This window comes from Schistosoma haematobium, chromosome 1 (genome assembly GCF_000699445.3).
Source record: "Schistosoma haematobium chromosome 1, whole genome shotgun sequence".
Lineage (NCBI taxonomy): Eukaryota > Metazoa > Platyhelminthes > Trematoda > Strigeidida > Schistosomatidae > Schistosoma > Schistosoma haematobium.
Window position 1 is genome coordinate 22,384,873 of NC_067196.1, and position 15,329 is coordinate 22,400,201.

Consider the following 15,329-nt stretch of genomic DNA (forward strand, 5'->3'; position numbering starts at 1 on the left):
ATATTAGAAAAACTGTTACCAACGGCTTTTTTTCTTCTGAGAACTTACACAGCCTTATGTATAAAAACCATAGTAATTATGGAAATGGAATTACTGTATTAACGAAAGTATAGAGTAAGTAACTCATTGTAAATTGATAATGTTGGGATAAGCCAAAGATGTTGGTTATCTCAAATCATATTTATCTATCAGAATATTGTTACAGATATCCTATGACATGATGTGTTCTCTGTATACAGATATTTAAATAAAAATCATAGTTTTTCTTGGAATATTTGTGATAATTTCAAGTGATACATGTGTTCATAAGTGAGTGATTATCAAAATGGAATTTAATAGTTGATATCATGAGTCAATTGAAGCTAGACTATCATGGAAAACCTGGACGGCCGTTTCGTTGTATTGTGGGACTTCTCAGCAGTACACGAGGCGGGATCGTGTTTGCGCTTTGCTGAGGAGTCTCACAATAGGACGAAACGGCCGTTCAGGTTTTCTATGGTGGTCTAGCTTTGATTAACTCATGATATCAACTACTAAGTTACTATAATATCCACGAAACCCCTTTCTGATACTAAAATTGGATTTATCAATGTTTCATTGGGAAGCCAGTTATCTACGAAACTACATTTTAAAAAAATCACAGTTGACATGATATAGGGATAATCATTTAGACCGATGAAATTTACGAATAAAAAGTATGATTTGAAAAATCGATATAAAAAGGCTAGAATTCAGCCTATTAGTTAGATATTAACTTCATGTGATTTATAGTTTCCATATCCTCCGTAATCATTTAGTTGTTAAATGACTCCTAATCACACTTATAGTTGAACTGAATATTCTGTTTAGTTGGATGTTATTTTGTTAGAACTGATTCTTCTAGCTTTTGGTCTTGTCTATGATACCAATCTAAAAGAAACTTGGTTATATGATTAATAATTTGTGATCAGTTGTTTTTGTTGAAACAGTTGTCAAGTTTGTATTATATTACTCCATTATCCACATTGTAAATAGACACTGTTGGTAATGGAGAATAATTTGTATTGAAAATAAATTTTATCATATGACTCTTTTCAGTGCCCATCATCCTAACCAGCTTTTTTCAGTGAAGTTATGTTACGGTCGGAGATAAGATATTTGTCCGTGAATTCGAGTTAAGGATAATCGTTTTCTTTCACTGTTTGATAAAAGTGCTATATCTAGTATTTTCGGACATTCTTCCGTTCATTTTGTGTCAGTACCAATAATATGAGGATTGTATTTCAGTCCTCTAAAGCTATCAACATATGTCTTCTGTGAAGATGTCAAATTACTGGATTTAAAAAGCGAATACAATGAAAGTTAGTACTTAAAAGGAAGTCTTCAGTGAAAATTGTGATTTTAGATGCAGCACTCATCCACTAAATGAATGAAAAACGATACCCGAAAACGCTTGACGCCACACTTATCAAACACTAAGAAATGGGTACTCTACAAATTCATAAAAGTGTATCGTAACCTGAAATACATGTAAACAATTGAATATTGTAGGTTCATTCTGAAATGATTTCACTGTAAAAATTACGTCTTAAGTCAGTATTCAAGAAAACAGTTTTTATAACCCGTCCATGATATACATAATCTTTATGGGCACAAAATGCTTTCAGTTATCAGGCAAGTGCTTCAAACATTATTCAAAACAAAGCAGAAACACGGTAGTGGTAGTGTGGGAAGTAAGTATCAAAATATTGATCTATGAATCGACGTTCCATTGTAGTGGCTGGTACTATACCAAGCTCACATAGGTTATTCTAGCTTCTGGACAGACCAGTTTATTCATTTTTCCCAAGCTACATTTCGATCTTTTCAATTACTCACTTATAACACCGATCGTTTTTTGTATGATCGTATATGTGTTCATTACTTACCCTATTCATTACATGTTTGTAATTTATTTGCCTGAATATAAATATTGAGTCACGCTTGATCAAAACAAGTTGGCTCACTCGCCTTCTCCACATCATTTCGCTTTCCAGTTTCAAATGGCATTCGCCGCTTCGCTTTCTCCACTTTGTTTCTTTGATTGTCTCTCCAGATGAGTGAGTACATAAAAAATACATATTCAAAATTTATTCTCGTGTTTGACTTAGTTCATTCTGTTATTCTCTAACGCGAATTAAGTCGATAAAATATATGAGGGTAGCCGGGATGTATATTTCGATAACAATCAGAATACAGTTTAACTGGAGTCAGAAACTGGGCCACTAAACCATCATTGTTTTGTGATTTTAATGTAATGGCTGATTTTAAAGTTTAACTAAAAGGATTGTGAAATCTTTTATTCTGCATTATGTCCTAACTTGTTCTACTTATCGCTTTTTGGTAAAATTATTTATAAGTCTCCACGTATTTTATTTTAGTAAAAAAATATAAATATATATATATTTATCATGGCTAAAGTCGGTCGAGGTTTGCAAATACCACTTTCATGGATTCCAGGACGTGATGGATTTTGTCCAGCTGGTGCAGTTTCTGTTGATAACATATGTGTAGCACGAAGTAAACACAATGGGGAATTATTGCCTGGAAAATTAGTACCGATGAATGGAAAATGCTATTGTCCTTATGGTGGAGCAGAATTAGAGTCTTACGATTATGAAGTATTGTGTGAAAGTTTTATTCCTGGTTCTTGCAAAGGGTAAATTAATGATTGTTTTCGGATATATATATATATATATATATATATATATATATATATATATATATATAATACTGAATGCAAAGTTGTACATGATGCATTAAACCCTGATGATAGGATGAATGATCTAATAGCGCATTGTACTGACAAATCAATTCACAAAATGTATTGTAAACATGGATGTAAAAGTTGATAGTAAGACTGTCATCATGAATTATAAACCTAACACTCAATTATGAAAATACATTTTTCAAGTGATGTGTAAAACAAACCAAATTATTGAGTACTAAATTTGGAAGTCCTGTTGTAGCATACATAACACAAATACGAACGTAAAACATTTGATTAAATAGATTAATTTATTTGAGAATACTTAACTTGTAAGAATTACCCACTTTTCTAAACATGAAATTCGCAAGCAAACAGAATATTCAGTAAGCATATAGATATGAATATTACGACAGTTTCTAGCCTTTTTCAGTTCCATTGAATATTAAAAAGGAGTAATGAATCATAGAAAAGATGTCATCATTTTCTTGGTGATTTGACAAAACTTAAGTTAATAATTTTCTTAATATTACTATAGCAATGTAAATTCTTTTTACAGATATCGTTGGGAAAGAGCATTTGACGGTGATGTTCCAAAAAATGCAATTGTTGCTGGAATAGCTAAAGATGGTGAACCATTGTACATTGTAAAAGGTGTTGTGAATGATGAAACATGTTTTGGAAAGGTAAACAACTATCTACATATTTCATTGAGATCGCAAATCGATGCAAGTCAAACTAACATTGAAAACCTGGAAGCACTATACGGACATTTTGTCTTGTCATGGAACTCCTCAATAGTGAACATCTGCAACCCCACAGCAAGGAAGATGGTTACTCAATATCGTGAATTGATTAAAGTTGGACGTGAAATTTATCGAATTCCTATTCAATAGTCTAGAAGTTGAACATTCCCCCGACAAATCGGAACCTATGGGTTCGATTCCCGGTTATTGGGTCGTGAGTGATCACTACTGAGGAATCCCATACGAGGGCGAAACGGCCGTACAGTACTTTCAGGTTTTCAATAGTTGTCGAACTTAGATCTCTTTGTGATTTTAGTGAAATTCAATAATCTCTATAACCCCACACTTGTAACTGTATGTCTTTTTTAAATAATTTTCAGATACCAAAATTGCCAGTCTAGAACTTGCTAGTTGTTAGGTTTCTGTTAACCATTTTTGCTTATTGTTGTGCTTCAAACTGAAAAAAATACTAAATATTCATGCTTTGCTTGAGTGTAGAATCACGACAAAAGTCTACTTCTACTTTTAAATTGATACATGGTTATTAGATAAGAATATTCAACTGAAATTCTCATAAGCTTCAGTTCTTCAGTTTTTTTTAATTGATGTAATAATATGACACTACTGCACAGTGATTACAGATTTACTTAATATTTAAGGAAATTGTCAGAATGCAAATTTTAGTTAAATGATTATCAACTTTAATACTTAAATGTCTTCTTCAACAGCATGTTACTACGAAAAGTAAATCATGCACTTAGGAATGTGTTTTAAATGGTTAAAACGCTGCCTTTTATAGTTTCTAACAAACAAAAAAAATACTAACTCAGCAAAATGGTCTCAACAAACTATAATCATTCAAGTCAACAATAATAAGTGATGACTTTTCCTGACAAATATCCCTTTAAAGGATTCCATACTTTTATAACAAACTAAGCAAACAACTGAATTTCAGAGGAACATGAGTAGTTTCCACAACTCATTAGTCTAATAGTATGAAAGCATTTTAGTTTATTTTCAAATCGAGTTGTTGGTTTCAATGAACTAAAAACACTCACATATATGACTGGTTCTGATTCAATGGCAAACCAGTTGGAGTTATAGTAAATTTCTAACCTAATGAAATTAGGTATGGAACCAGAACCCTAGTGATATTTTTACAAAAAACACTGTACAATTTAATTCTTCATTTACTCGAATCCTTAAGCGAATAATAGTGGTCCTTTAAATGTATTATCATCTGTCAACTAGTCTAACTATTTAATGTAACGTTTATCTGGTCCTTGGTGCTGATAAAATTCCGTCGGTCAAGTTGCAATATGGTTACTTATCGAGGTGACCCCACATTACATACACTATGTTTTTGGCTACTATTTGGTGATCAATAAGTATGAATGCTTTTTGGATGAGTGACAGAACGAAACCTACTTCGAATAGGGTTTCCTATCAACAACATCCAACCACTAAACATTGTGTTTGTGGTGAAGTTCCGTTCTCTGAACTGTATAGTTTACTCGTGGAGGCTTCGTTGTACTTCTGAACAACAATGAAGGCATTACGACTAGATCATCCAGTTCAGAGGACGAGACTCCATCAAAATTATCCACCTGAGCTATAAATTTTCTAAACCATTGTGATTATTCATTATTTCAACTACACGGATGATTGACCGATCAACTGATTGGTTAGCTGACTGAATACAAGTGATTCCTTCACGTTATGCATCCATTCTTGACTTTTTTATCTTTATTTATATATTTCAGCTACACGAAGGTCATTCATGTGCCTACTTACCATGGGGTGGTAAGGAATATTCAGTCAATGAATATGATGTACTTGTGTGGCAGAAACATTGAGATTTAAATTTTTAAATGCAGTTTTGTACCGGAGACATCATTAGCTTCATACATCAGATGTTCTTTTCTTTTTTACCATGCCATTTTTTGTTTGTAATCTTTGAAAATGTGTGAAAATAATACATCTTAACACAGTATTAATCTATTATCTTATTACTGAACCTACTGATGAATCGTGATATCCGGGGAAACGAATGCGAAGCCTTTGGTTAGAGCACACATATACGATATTTATTTGATATTTAATAAAAGCAAATTTATTCTAGTTTATATATTATTAAATATTAAATTATAAACGTATGATGAGTTCCTTTTCGAAGCGAAGTAATATGATTGACTGTTTCATAAAACGTAGATAAATAAATCTCGTAGACCAGTGTGAAGATTAAGAAACTTGTAAAATGACTTTATATTAAGGTGATCATATTCATGAATTACCATTCAAGGATGTGTTGTAAAGTTGTTAGTTTTGTTATCAAAGTGGAGTGTATTGAAAGGAAATGAATGATTATTTCAAAGGACACTGAATAGCGTATGCTTTATAACGTTCGAAATGCAAGGTGAAACAACGTAAGAAGGAAATTTAAGTACCTGAACATTTTGAAACAAATTTCGAACATTCATTGCTGTAGAATAATGTTTATGCTACTTTTTTTGTAAACTAAACTTGTATTAACTTTTCTGTAATCGCGTTGAGGAAGATTGATAGTAAAATATGAATTGTTGTTTTTATTATGATGTTGAAAATATAATTAATAGATTGTGTATATCTTTAACTATAGATAAGATATGGAAAATGAAACTACTGTTTCATTATTTGTATTTCCAAATGACAATATCCCCGACGTTTCTACACCACAGGAATTTCGTTTTCACGTCTGAGAAGTGTACCATGTTCTTTAAGATTTTCACTTACATGTTTAGTAGTTGAAAGCAAGTTCAAGCAAGCTTTTCGACAGACTAAGTTTTGTTGTGATTCATTCTCTTCGTTAACTGTCTTGTTGTTGTCTTAGATTTAATGGAGTCGGCGAATATCGTAATTACTGTTAATTCTATCGGAGTGTTCAACTAAATGTATGAAGTGAATGGGAAATTGGTGTGCAAAATAACGGTTATATATACGGTTACAAACTTCAGCTCGTGAGATACTTGTGGTGGTCAGCACGACTGTATGCTCGGAAAGAAAAAGGCTTCTTGTAATAATAATATAAAGAATAATTACAACATACAAGAACGTTAATGACAGTTAGTCGTTCTATCTAAATTCATTCATGATTATCAGGCATCAATATGAATACTAAAAACATAAATATGAAAGCTGTTGTGTTTAGACAAAAATTTAAGGGCTTTAAAAATTTCTGGAAATCAACTGGTTACTGTATATTAACAAGTAGTGTCAAGTAATATACGAAAAATCAGTTGACTCAGGAGAAAATAAAAAGATAATTAAATTCACTTGGTTTTGTTTCTTCCAATTGTTGTTTAGGGCTGTAATTGATCAGTTTCTTGTTGGCATATATGCATCCTGTGTGAATTGCCTCAATATTGCCTTAAGTTATGAGCTTTATAAGCAAAGATGGTTAGTGGCTAGTTTCGTCCCATTCGGGATTCGTCAGCTGGATGTACCTGCATCCCAGAGTTGGTGTTCACTCTGGGACTCGAAACCAGTATCATTCGCTTCAAACGCCAATTATTGCACGGTTGTTGTGATTCCTCACTCACCGTTGATGAGAAATTCTTGGGTGTGATGAAAAACTTTAAAAATAAGTGATTGATTAACTCGGTTTTGAATGTGTATGGTCATGTGATAATGAACAAACATTTTGCCCACATAGTTCCCCTTATTATCTCAAAGACACAAAGAACGAAGATTGGTGCAGAATAATATGAATTCATTTTATTTCGTGAGGTTCTCATCAGCTGCTTATAACCTAAAATATTTGAAAATCAATCTTATTACAGATATTGACATAAGTATACATAGGAGGGTGATTAAAGATGAATATATGTATCATGATGTAGCGAAGATTTCAATAGAATTAATAAGGTCATAAAATTTTTTGTTGCGGATGACCTTATTCTGCACCAATCTTCGTTCTTGCTGTCTTTAAAACATTTTGTCTTCTGTAATAATTTGTTAATTGGCTGTAAACCGTGCATCTTTGTAATCTGATTAGTTCAAATCTAAGTAGTATAAAGTGATTTGATTGAATATGAGAATTTACATTTTTACATTTGAATTTTATTTTGAATAAATAATTCTGTCTGACTGTTCCATCGGAGTTTTGATAACAATTTTAACTTCTGAAAAAAAGACACCAATTGTGTTTGACCACCCTGTGAATGTATATCGAGATAAACGTTTCTCGATCAATTAGCAATGGAATTAGTTGCTTCGGCGTTCACTTCTGTATTAGTGCGTGTACAGTAGGCCTGACCTAGCGTTTACAATACAAATAAGCACACTGCTTACCAGGAAGGTTGGCTTATGAGAACACTTTGTGGCGCATGTTAAAAAAGATCTTGGGGATTCAGGCATTTTCCATAAGATTGAGAATCGAAGTACACAATATTGAATGCTGCTGTCCCCAAACCACTGTTTCAATTTTCTCGTCAGTTAACATGCTCATTCACGAATTATTGTCGCACCTCAAGGAATCGCACTCATGATTGTGATGCACATTACCACACAGTCCAGTAACCTTTAATAAACTTACAATATATGAAGGCCGGGCAGTGAATGTTGGTTGTAGACCTTCATGAACATTATGATAACAGTATTCAAACTACCTCCTTCGTATAATCGGCTGTGAGGATCCTCTTGGGTTTCTACAGCCGGTTCTTCAACATATAAATTTAATATACGGCTTCCAATACTAGTGGAAATGAGAGTCGCACGCTGAATAATGGCATTACCTCGCCCTTTCACTAGTTCAGATGGCGCTCTTTAACGCTTCAAGCGATTGGAACACTACCAGATACAACGTATTCAAGAACACGTTATCCGTGTCCGTGATAACGTTCGAGACGATAGAGCTTGTACTTTGTACGTTATTAACGTTCATAATTTGGAGAAAAGTTGATACGTCGAGAAGTAATTGCATTTTATATCAATTCTCAGAAATGAATAACGAATTATTACCTAAATTCACTTGGTATTATTTGCTTGTATCTTGTAACATTAACTCTGGGATGCAGGTACATCCAGCTGACGAGTCCCAAATAGGATTCCACTGCTAGCCACCATTCATCTTTACTTATAAAACAATTATTACCTATTTAAAGCTAATTATTTAGTTGGAAGAAACGGAATGAGAAAATTTCACAAATAGGATGGGACAAAGTTTGTTTTAAAAAATACAAATATCTTCGTGTGTCAAATGCATTCGAATCCCGCGTTCGGGATCGTAGATGCGCACTGCTGACTAAATGACCGCCCAGTACTTCCAGGTTTTCCAGGGTGGTCTAGTTTAAATTGACTCATGAATTCAACCATTAAATTACTACAATTTCCACAAACCCTCATTTTGAAAATGATATTCTATTAATTTTGGTTAAGAATAATATTAAGCTTGAATAACACAATTGTCAACTTTATCAATGATCCATTCATCTGTCAGTATTTATTATAAGTACATTAAAGGTTTGTAACTTGTATGCGGATAAATTATCAAACACACATTAGGCCATTTTTAGTAAGGAATGTTGAATGTTTATTAAGACAAAGTATTAATAACCGTCATTTTTACTTACTATAACCTTTAGTTATCTCGATAAAATGTATTAGTGATGAGTTGTGTGGATTCATCTTACAAACTAATTCGCAACTATCTAATGAGATAAACTCATTATCATAATAGATAATTTGGACTAGAGTAAAATACTCAAATAAATTTCCATCTAGTCAAATAGAATGATTTACCTATAAATGGATGTTGCTTACTGAATAATAAGTTACAAGCACTCATTCGAGTCCTGGAATGGACTTTAATTCTGAGATGCAGGCACATCCAACTGACAAGTTCCAACCGGGACGAATGTCACGTCCTGCATTCCATCACTAGTCATCAACCATCTTTGCTTATACCTTTGCTTGTGCCTTAATGACAATATCAAGGCAATCCTCACAGGATATACATATGCCAATAAGAAACTGATTAATCTCTGTCTTAAACATTGTGGAGATAAGCATGACACACTTATTTTGTAAATAGTTTTTGATATTATTTGCATTTATTTTGTTAATTCTCATAGTTCATACTTTTGCCACAAATGTTTGTAAAAGTTGTTGTCTCCACTGTTGTTCTCTTTTACTACAATGCTAGTAACCATAGTACCATTCTGTCGATAGAATTTGATGTGCTCTGATAGAACGAGTAAAACATCATTGTGATTAGCACTCAGTTTTCAGTCAGTTGCGAGTAATGTTTGTCCAATCAGTCTTTTGAATACATAAAGGACTCAATTTTAAGCAATCAGAGACAATGAACAAACAGCAGTTATTTTTAATTTCATTTTACTAAGAAATCTTTGTAGTATGTTTTTGTTATGATGTTTTTATTGATAATTGTACATCAAGTTATTTTTTAACACGAAGAGATACACTTTTATCTAATCATTTTATTGTTCCTTCTAATTAAATGGAAACAGTTATACAAGAGATAATCTTTCGATGATCTTGGAGATCAGAACAACAAAATCAATTTCACTTTTTCCAAACTAAAACTTCATATTCTTTCACTGAGTGTTCTTTACCACCCCATGGTAAATATGCACATTCATGGCCACTATGTACCTAGATGATGCAAAAAGTTACGATTAAATAAGTGGACAATATTTTATTTATATTAAAAATAAACACACACAATAATCTGAGTTGAATAGATTATTGACTGACCTCAGACAAATACTGAAATGAAAGTAGCAGTGAAGCGCTATTTCTTCCTATGGTGAGACTCCTCGGCGATATGTAGTCAAGATACTATCTGGGGTCAAGAACAGTATATATATTTGTATTAAGGTCTCTCTAATTACACCTAACCATTAAACCACTGAACTGGTAGCCGATGCTTTATACTTCCAGCTTCACTCAATTCGGCAACTTTTCACAACCATCTTCCAACGTCATAGATGATGTTTATCCCTTACTCTACGCACCTGATGCAAACTATGAAATTCCACAAGCCTCACAACACCGTGTAATGAGAATCAATATATACTTACTTGTGATCAGATTCGTGGTGTAATTCACGTAGTTGTATTGAAAACTCATTACCAGTAGAGTTCAGCCGTGACATAAGTGGATCAAACATCAGTTATAATGAATGATATGGAGAATCAGTTAGAGTTAAACATATAAAATATTGACTTCTTACTCAGTGCTGTAAAGATCAGGCGTTCAACACGAAACTCAAATGTCCTGTTTTGATCCTCAGTGGTGTTCTGAATTCCCTCTGCTGAGATGTCTCATACTAGGATAAGAGAGCTGTCCAGTGTCCCTTAATTTTCACTGGTTGTACAACTAAGTTCATTTAGTGATGTAAACTATAGAATTCAATATTCTCCACAACACCATTATACGAATCTGAGTTTCATCCAAGTCTGTGGACTTCATAGTTTCAAACAGCTTTTTTATTTTCAATACATCAATCGATGGGAGACAGTATGATAGAATTGTTTGAAATGTCCAACATAGAAATTGGAAACATAACGTCCAGAACATGGGATTGTGAAACGTTTAATAAAGATATGCAGATGTGATAATTTCTGGTGTGGTATGGGACATATGAACTGGTAAGTTAACTATAAAATAATATATTTTTCATTTTCTATAGAGCTATTCATTCTAGATAGCATTTTTTTCAGTGTACAACGTATATGGAATTAATCTGATCATGCAGTTCATTAGCATAAGAGAATTCACTAAATGTGTTGTTAAAATAATTTATCTAATCAGAGGAAACAGGATATAACACAAGTGGTTAGGTCTACTCACCTTTCCAACAGATGGTTCTCCATTAATTGAAGATTTGGCTATGTATAGTGGATCAAAACCTGACATGCCAGCAATGATTGCATTTTTCGGCACACCACCATATGATGCATGTAACCATTCATATCTATACAGAATGAGAATAATCAACAGAGTATTTATGTTCCAGTTATCTAAACCGAATTGAACTATATAATCAATTAATTGATGAGAAGAAAAGAAACTAAGATCAATATTGGTTTGGGAGGCTCCTCAGAAATAACAAATTGAACAAATATACTCATGATCTCAGCTGTCCACAAAAACCCCTTCTGATACCAATCAGCATATGCTCACTAGTGACTGGCTTCAAGGGGTATTTTTTGGAGTTCTAGTGACAGACGGTGAACAGTAGATTTCAACCGGGTCTGATGTGAGTGTTGGACGACGGCACAATTTCATGAAATGATTAAAGTTAGACATTAAGACCGTTGAATAGATTAAGCATTCGTGAGAGAGACTGATATGTCCTGAGTTTGAATTTCACAAGGCAGGATCGTGCATGTGCACTGCTGATGAGTCCCTTATTAGGACGAAACAGCCGTCCAGTGCTTCCAGGTTTCCCATGGTGGTTTAGCTTCAACTGACTCATGATCTCAACCATTGAAATTACTATAATATCCACAAGAACCCCTTCTGACACAAGTATACATGTTGTTTATTTGAGTTTATCTTTGAAATGTATTAACTTATTTGTAGAGAACAAAATCTGAAATACTTTTCTATATAGAGTAAAGTTAAACGTACATTTGTTCCTAACCAATAATATCCCAAGCTGCCAGCTTTGGGGAAATTTTGGGGAAATGAGACGCAAACACCAAAATTTCCCCAAAATTTACTATAGCAGCTTCCCCAAAATTTCCCCAAAATGGACCACATTTTCCCCAAAGTTGGCAGCTTGGGATACATTTGTAACTATTCGCGGCTTAAGAGTACATGTTATTCATGCGTGAATATAAAGACCATGGGGATTCTTAAAATATAAGTTAAATATGATATGACAAATTACATATAATGAATCACTTTTAGTGATATATAAACTTAAATATTATTATTTGTGTGGTTAGTTTCAGATTTATTATGGATATTATTAATGAAATTGAAATGACTGGGAACATTTTCTAATATTTCAAATATGTAGATACACTTTACAACAAACAAGCTATTAGGTATTACTGTCATGGTTGGACTTGATAGTTTCAAATAAACTAAGCATTGGGTAGAAAGCTAACAGTAAATATACTTTTGTTATATCCTAATGAGTATAAAATAGTTATATTTCTGACGTTTCGTGACTTAATGTAAGCCACTTCTTCAGATAAAAGAAATACAATTTTTCTACTCATTGGGATATACCAAAAATATATTTATTCTAACAAGCTACTAGTGGTACTAAAATTAATATCTGTAAACGTCGATAAAGCTGAAATTTGATTTTGTTCCATGAAACTGTATGTCCAGTAATATCAGTCAAAATACAAAGTTGAAAACATCACTGAATAACATAAATCCTATGCGTACACAATTATTAAGAAAATTCAATACTTTTCAATGTATATATTACTTTGAGACCACTTTTCTTGAAACCTGTCTATCAGAAAATATTTCATTTTACAATATGTGATACAATAACTCATATCAGAAAATGATAAAATGTACCCTTGATGTCCTGAAAATGAGGTATCACACAGGACTTCATATTCTCTTGTATTCTTTTCTTCACCACCATATGGATAATAAGCTGCATTATGTCCAGTTGCAGCCTTCCCAGGAATCCATTGACCATCGTGTTTGCAACGAACCACATAGATACCACGAGTAACACTGAGAGCATTATTAGGGACATTTCCATCCTTAGCAGGTACCCATGATAGAGGAATCTGAATCCCTTTGCCTATTTTAGCCATATGAACAAAAACCTCTCTACATTCGAACGGAAAGAAAAACACTTAATATGTTCTCAGTATATGTAATGGGGTAATAATGTGAAAAACGAATTATTTCAGATATATAATAACTTAGTGTGCGTTAGTAACTAACTTCAAGGGGGTTTGGGTGAAAAACCATGACCAATAGAGTCCAAGCATTTTGAGGATGAGACAATATTACTATTGATAATGATTGTTGATAGCTTAATTTTGTAAAGTAATTGAAGTTAGAAATATAAACCAACGGATTTCAGCTTAGTGGTCTAACAGTTATGGGCTTGCCACAAAGTCTGAATGTTCATTGTTTGTCACCTGGTGGGTGTTACCTATATGCCCAATACTAAGACGAAACAGTTATTCACTTTTTATATGTTCTCATTGGTAGTCAGAATAACATCAATTTTTGCTGTCAAACTGAAATATAGATCAACCGAATATGAATTCTATAAACGGATTTAGTCAACCAGGAGATGTTTATTCCTTCTGGACAGCAAATGAATTAAACCTTATGTGTTATCCCTAGCGATACGAGAAATACTGGTCTCATGTTCAAGCATTTATCTCATTTATATATTTTAGTATGGTAGCAGTGTATATGTGGAACTAGTTACAACATAAACAGTAAGCAATAGATGAACTAATGTGAATAAACAATCATTTTATCATTTGTTTGTACAACGTTTTCATTTACATGTAAATGTGATTGTCTTGTTTTATCATCTAATATCAAACTGATGATATTCCCTGACTTATGCCATAAGTATGAATTTTATTTGTGACGATTTGTATATTTTCCGTAGTTTGTATCTCAGTGTGAACATCGACACTAGGAAGCTGGTGCATTAAACTGATGAGTGGCGAATACAGAGAAACATGCTGCCTGAATTGCAATTTTTAGCAGCTGTCTTACTAGAAACTTTCAATGAATTTTATTAGGTGCCTAATTTAGACATAAATTATTAATCGTTATGTTGGAAACGTTATTTGTCAATCATTGTATGATCTAATAAAATTTTGATACATGAATGATTCAAATAAACTTCCAAAATATTTAATAGATTGAAAATATCACTTCGGGTTCGACCTCTGGAAGGGTCATCAGGGTGCGTTGATGAAGAGTCACATACTAGGGTGAAACAACTGTTTACTGCTCCATGGTTTTCAACTAACATCGACATGTAATAAATATTTAATACATATTAAAACCACCCTCAATAAAACCTATTTAACGAGATGAAATATTTACTCTAAACATAAAAGTAAATGGGATAAATTATTGTAAACATATCAGTGATTATCAGAAGGGGTTTTGTGGAGATTTTAGAAATATCATTGATTGAAATCATGAGTCAGTTGAAGTAAGACCACCATGGAGAACCTGGAAGCACTGGATGACTTTTTCCTCCTATTGTGGGACTCCTCAGCAGTGCGCACCCACAGCTCAGTGGTGTAGTTGGTTAAGCGCCTGGAGCGAGAATGATAGGTCCTGTGCCCGAATCTCACGAGGTGCGTGATCGTGGATGCGCACTGCCGAGGAGTCCCGCAATAGGACGAAACGGCCGTCTAGTGCTTCCAGGTTTTCCATGGTGGTCTAGCTACAATCGACTCATGATTTCAATCAGTGAAATATCAGTGATTACTAGTATTAGCAATTATTCTAAACTAACCGTTAGATTAAAAGATATACTATGAAAATGAAATGTGCAAAACTACCAACATACCTTATTGCTTAATGATACCCAAAACACAGAGAACTTATTTAGTAAAATATATATTTATAATGAAATTCTGTTTACTGTCTACCATACAATCATAACACCACATGACTGTTACAAACATAGACATGAAAAGATAGTTATTTAGGTGTTATACATTAAAAATAGGTTTTGTCGAGTTCACCCACATTTATTAAACTAAATCTACAATTTTTTAATGATTCATCTGCACATCTATAATTGTTAATTTACTTAGAATAGAAGTCAAATACACAGATAAGCACAAATGGATTAACCAAGAAGTACTTTTGCATCTGTTGTTTTATTG

The 15,329-nt window shown here is 33.1% G+C and overlaps 2 protein-coding genes across 3 annotated transcripts; one reads left to right on the forward strand and one right to left on the reverse strand.

Moving 5' to 3' along the window:
• Positions 1–1,032: 1,032 nt before the first annotated feature.
• Positions 1,033–5,594, forward strand: NATTERIN4 (Natterin-4). Of its 2 annotated transcripts, XM_051213165.1 has the most exons (4): positions 1,078–1,340; positions 1,385–2,677; positions 3,285–3,411; positions 5,235–5,594. In XM_051213165.1, exons 2-4 carry the CDS (start codon positions 2,430–2,432, stop codon positions 5,325–5,327), a joined length of 468 nt encoding a protein of 155 aa, XP_051073428.1. In that variant the 5' UTR covers positions 1,078–1,340; positions 1,385–2,429; the 3' UTR covers positions 5,328–5,594. The 2 variants fall into 2 exon arrangements, with proteins under 2 accessions (XP_051073427.1, XP_051073428.1); XM_051213164.1 differs by having other exon boundaries at positions 1,033–1,340; positions 3,285–5,594.
• Positions 5,595–9,556: 3,962 nt separating this feature from the next.
• NATTERIN3 (Natterin-3) lies at positions 9,557–15,038 on the reverse strand. The gene is made up of 4 exons (XM_012940194.3): positions 15,008–15,038; positions 13,018–13,281; positions 11,323–11,446; positions 9,557–10,122 (listed from the first exon to the last, which is right to left on the reverse strand). The coding sequence occupies exons 2-4, from the start codon at positions 13,263–13,265 to the stop codon at positions 10,033–10,035; spliced, it is 462 nt and encodes a 153-aa protein (XP_012795648.2). The 5' UTR covers positions 13,266–13,281; positions 15,008–15,038; the 3' UTR covers positions 9,557–10,032.
• Between the last annotated feature and the right edge of the window lie 291 nt (positions 15,039–15,329).

Excerpts from the sequence above, each read along its gene's own strand:
- NATTERIN4 (XM_051213164.1), top strand. The coding sequence starts at position 2,430 with ATGGCTAAAGTCGGTCGAGGTTTGCAAATACCACTTTCATGGATTCCA. Across the intron at positions 2,678-3,284 it reads ATTCCTGGTTCTTGCAAAGG|ATATCGTTGGGAAAGAGCAT; the intron begins GTAAATTAATGA and ends TTCTTTTTACAG.
- NATTERIN3 (XM_012940194.3), bottom strand. The coding sequence starts at position 13,265 with ATGGCTAAAATAGGCAAAGGGATTCAGATTCCTCTATCATGGGTACCT. Across the intron at positions 11,447-13,017 it reads TCATTTTCAGGACATCAAGG|ATATGAATGGTTACATGCAT; the intron begins GTACATTTTATC and ends CATTCTGTATAG. Across the intron at positions 10,123-11,322 it reads GAGAACCATCTGTTGGAAAG|GTACATAGTGGCCATGAATG; the intron begins GTGAGTAGACCT and ends TGCATCATCTAG.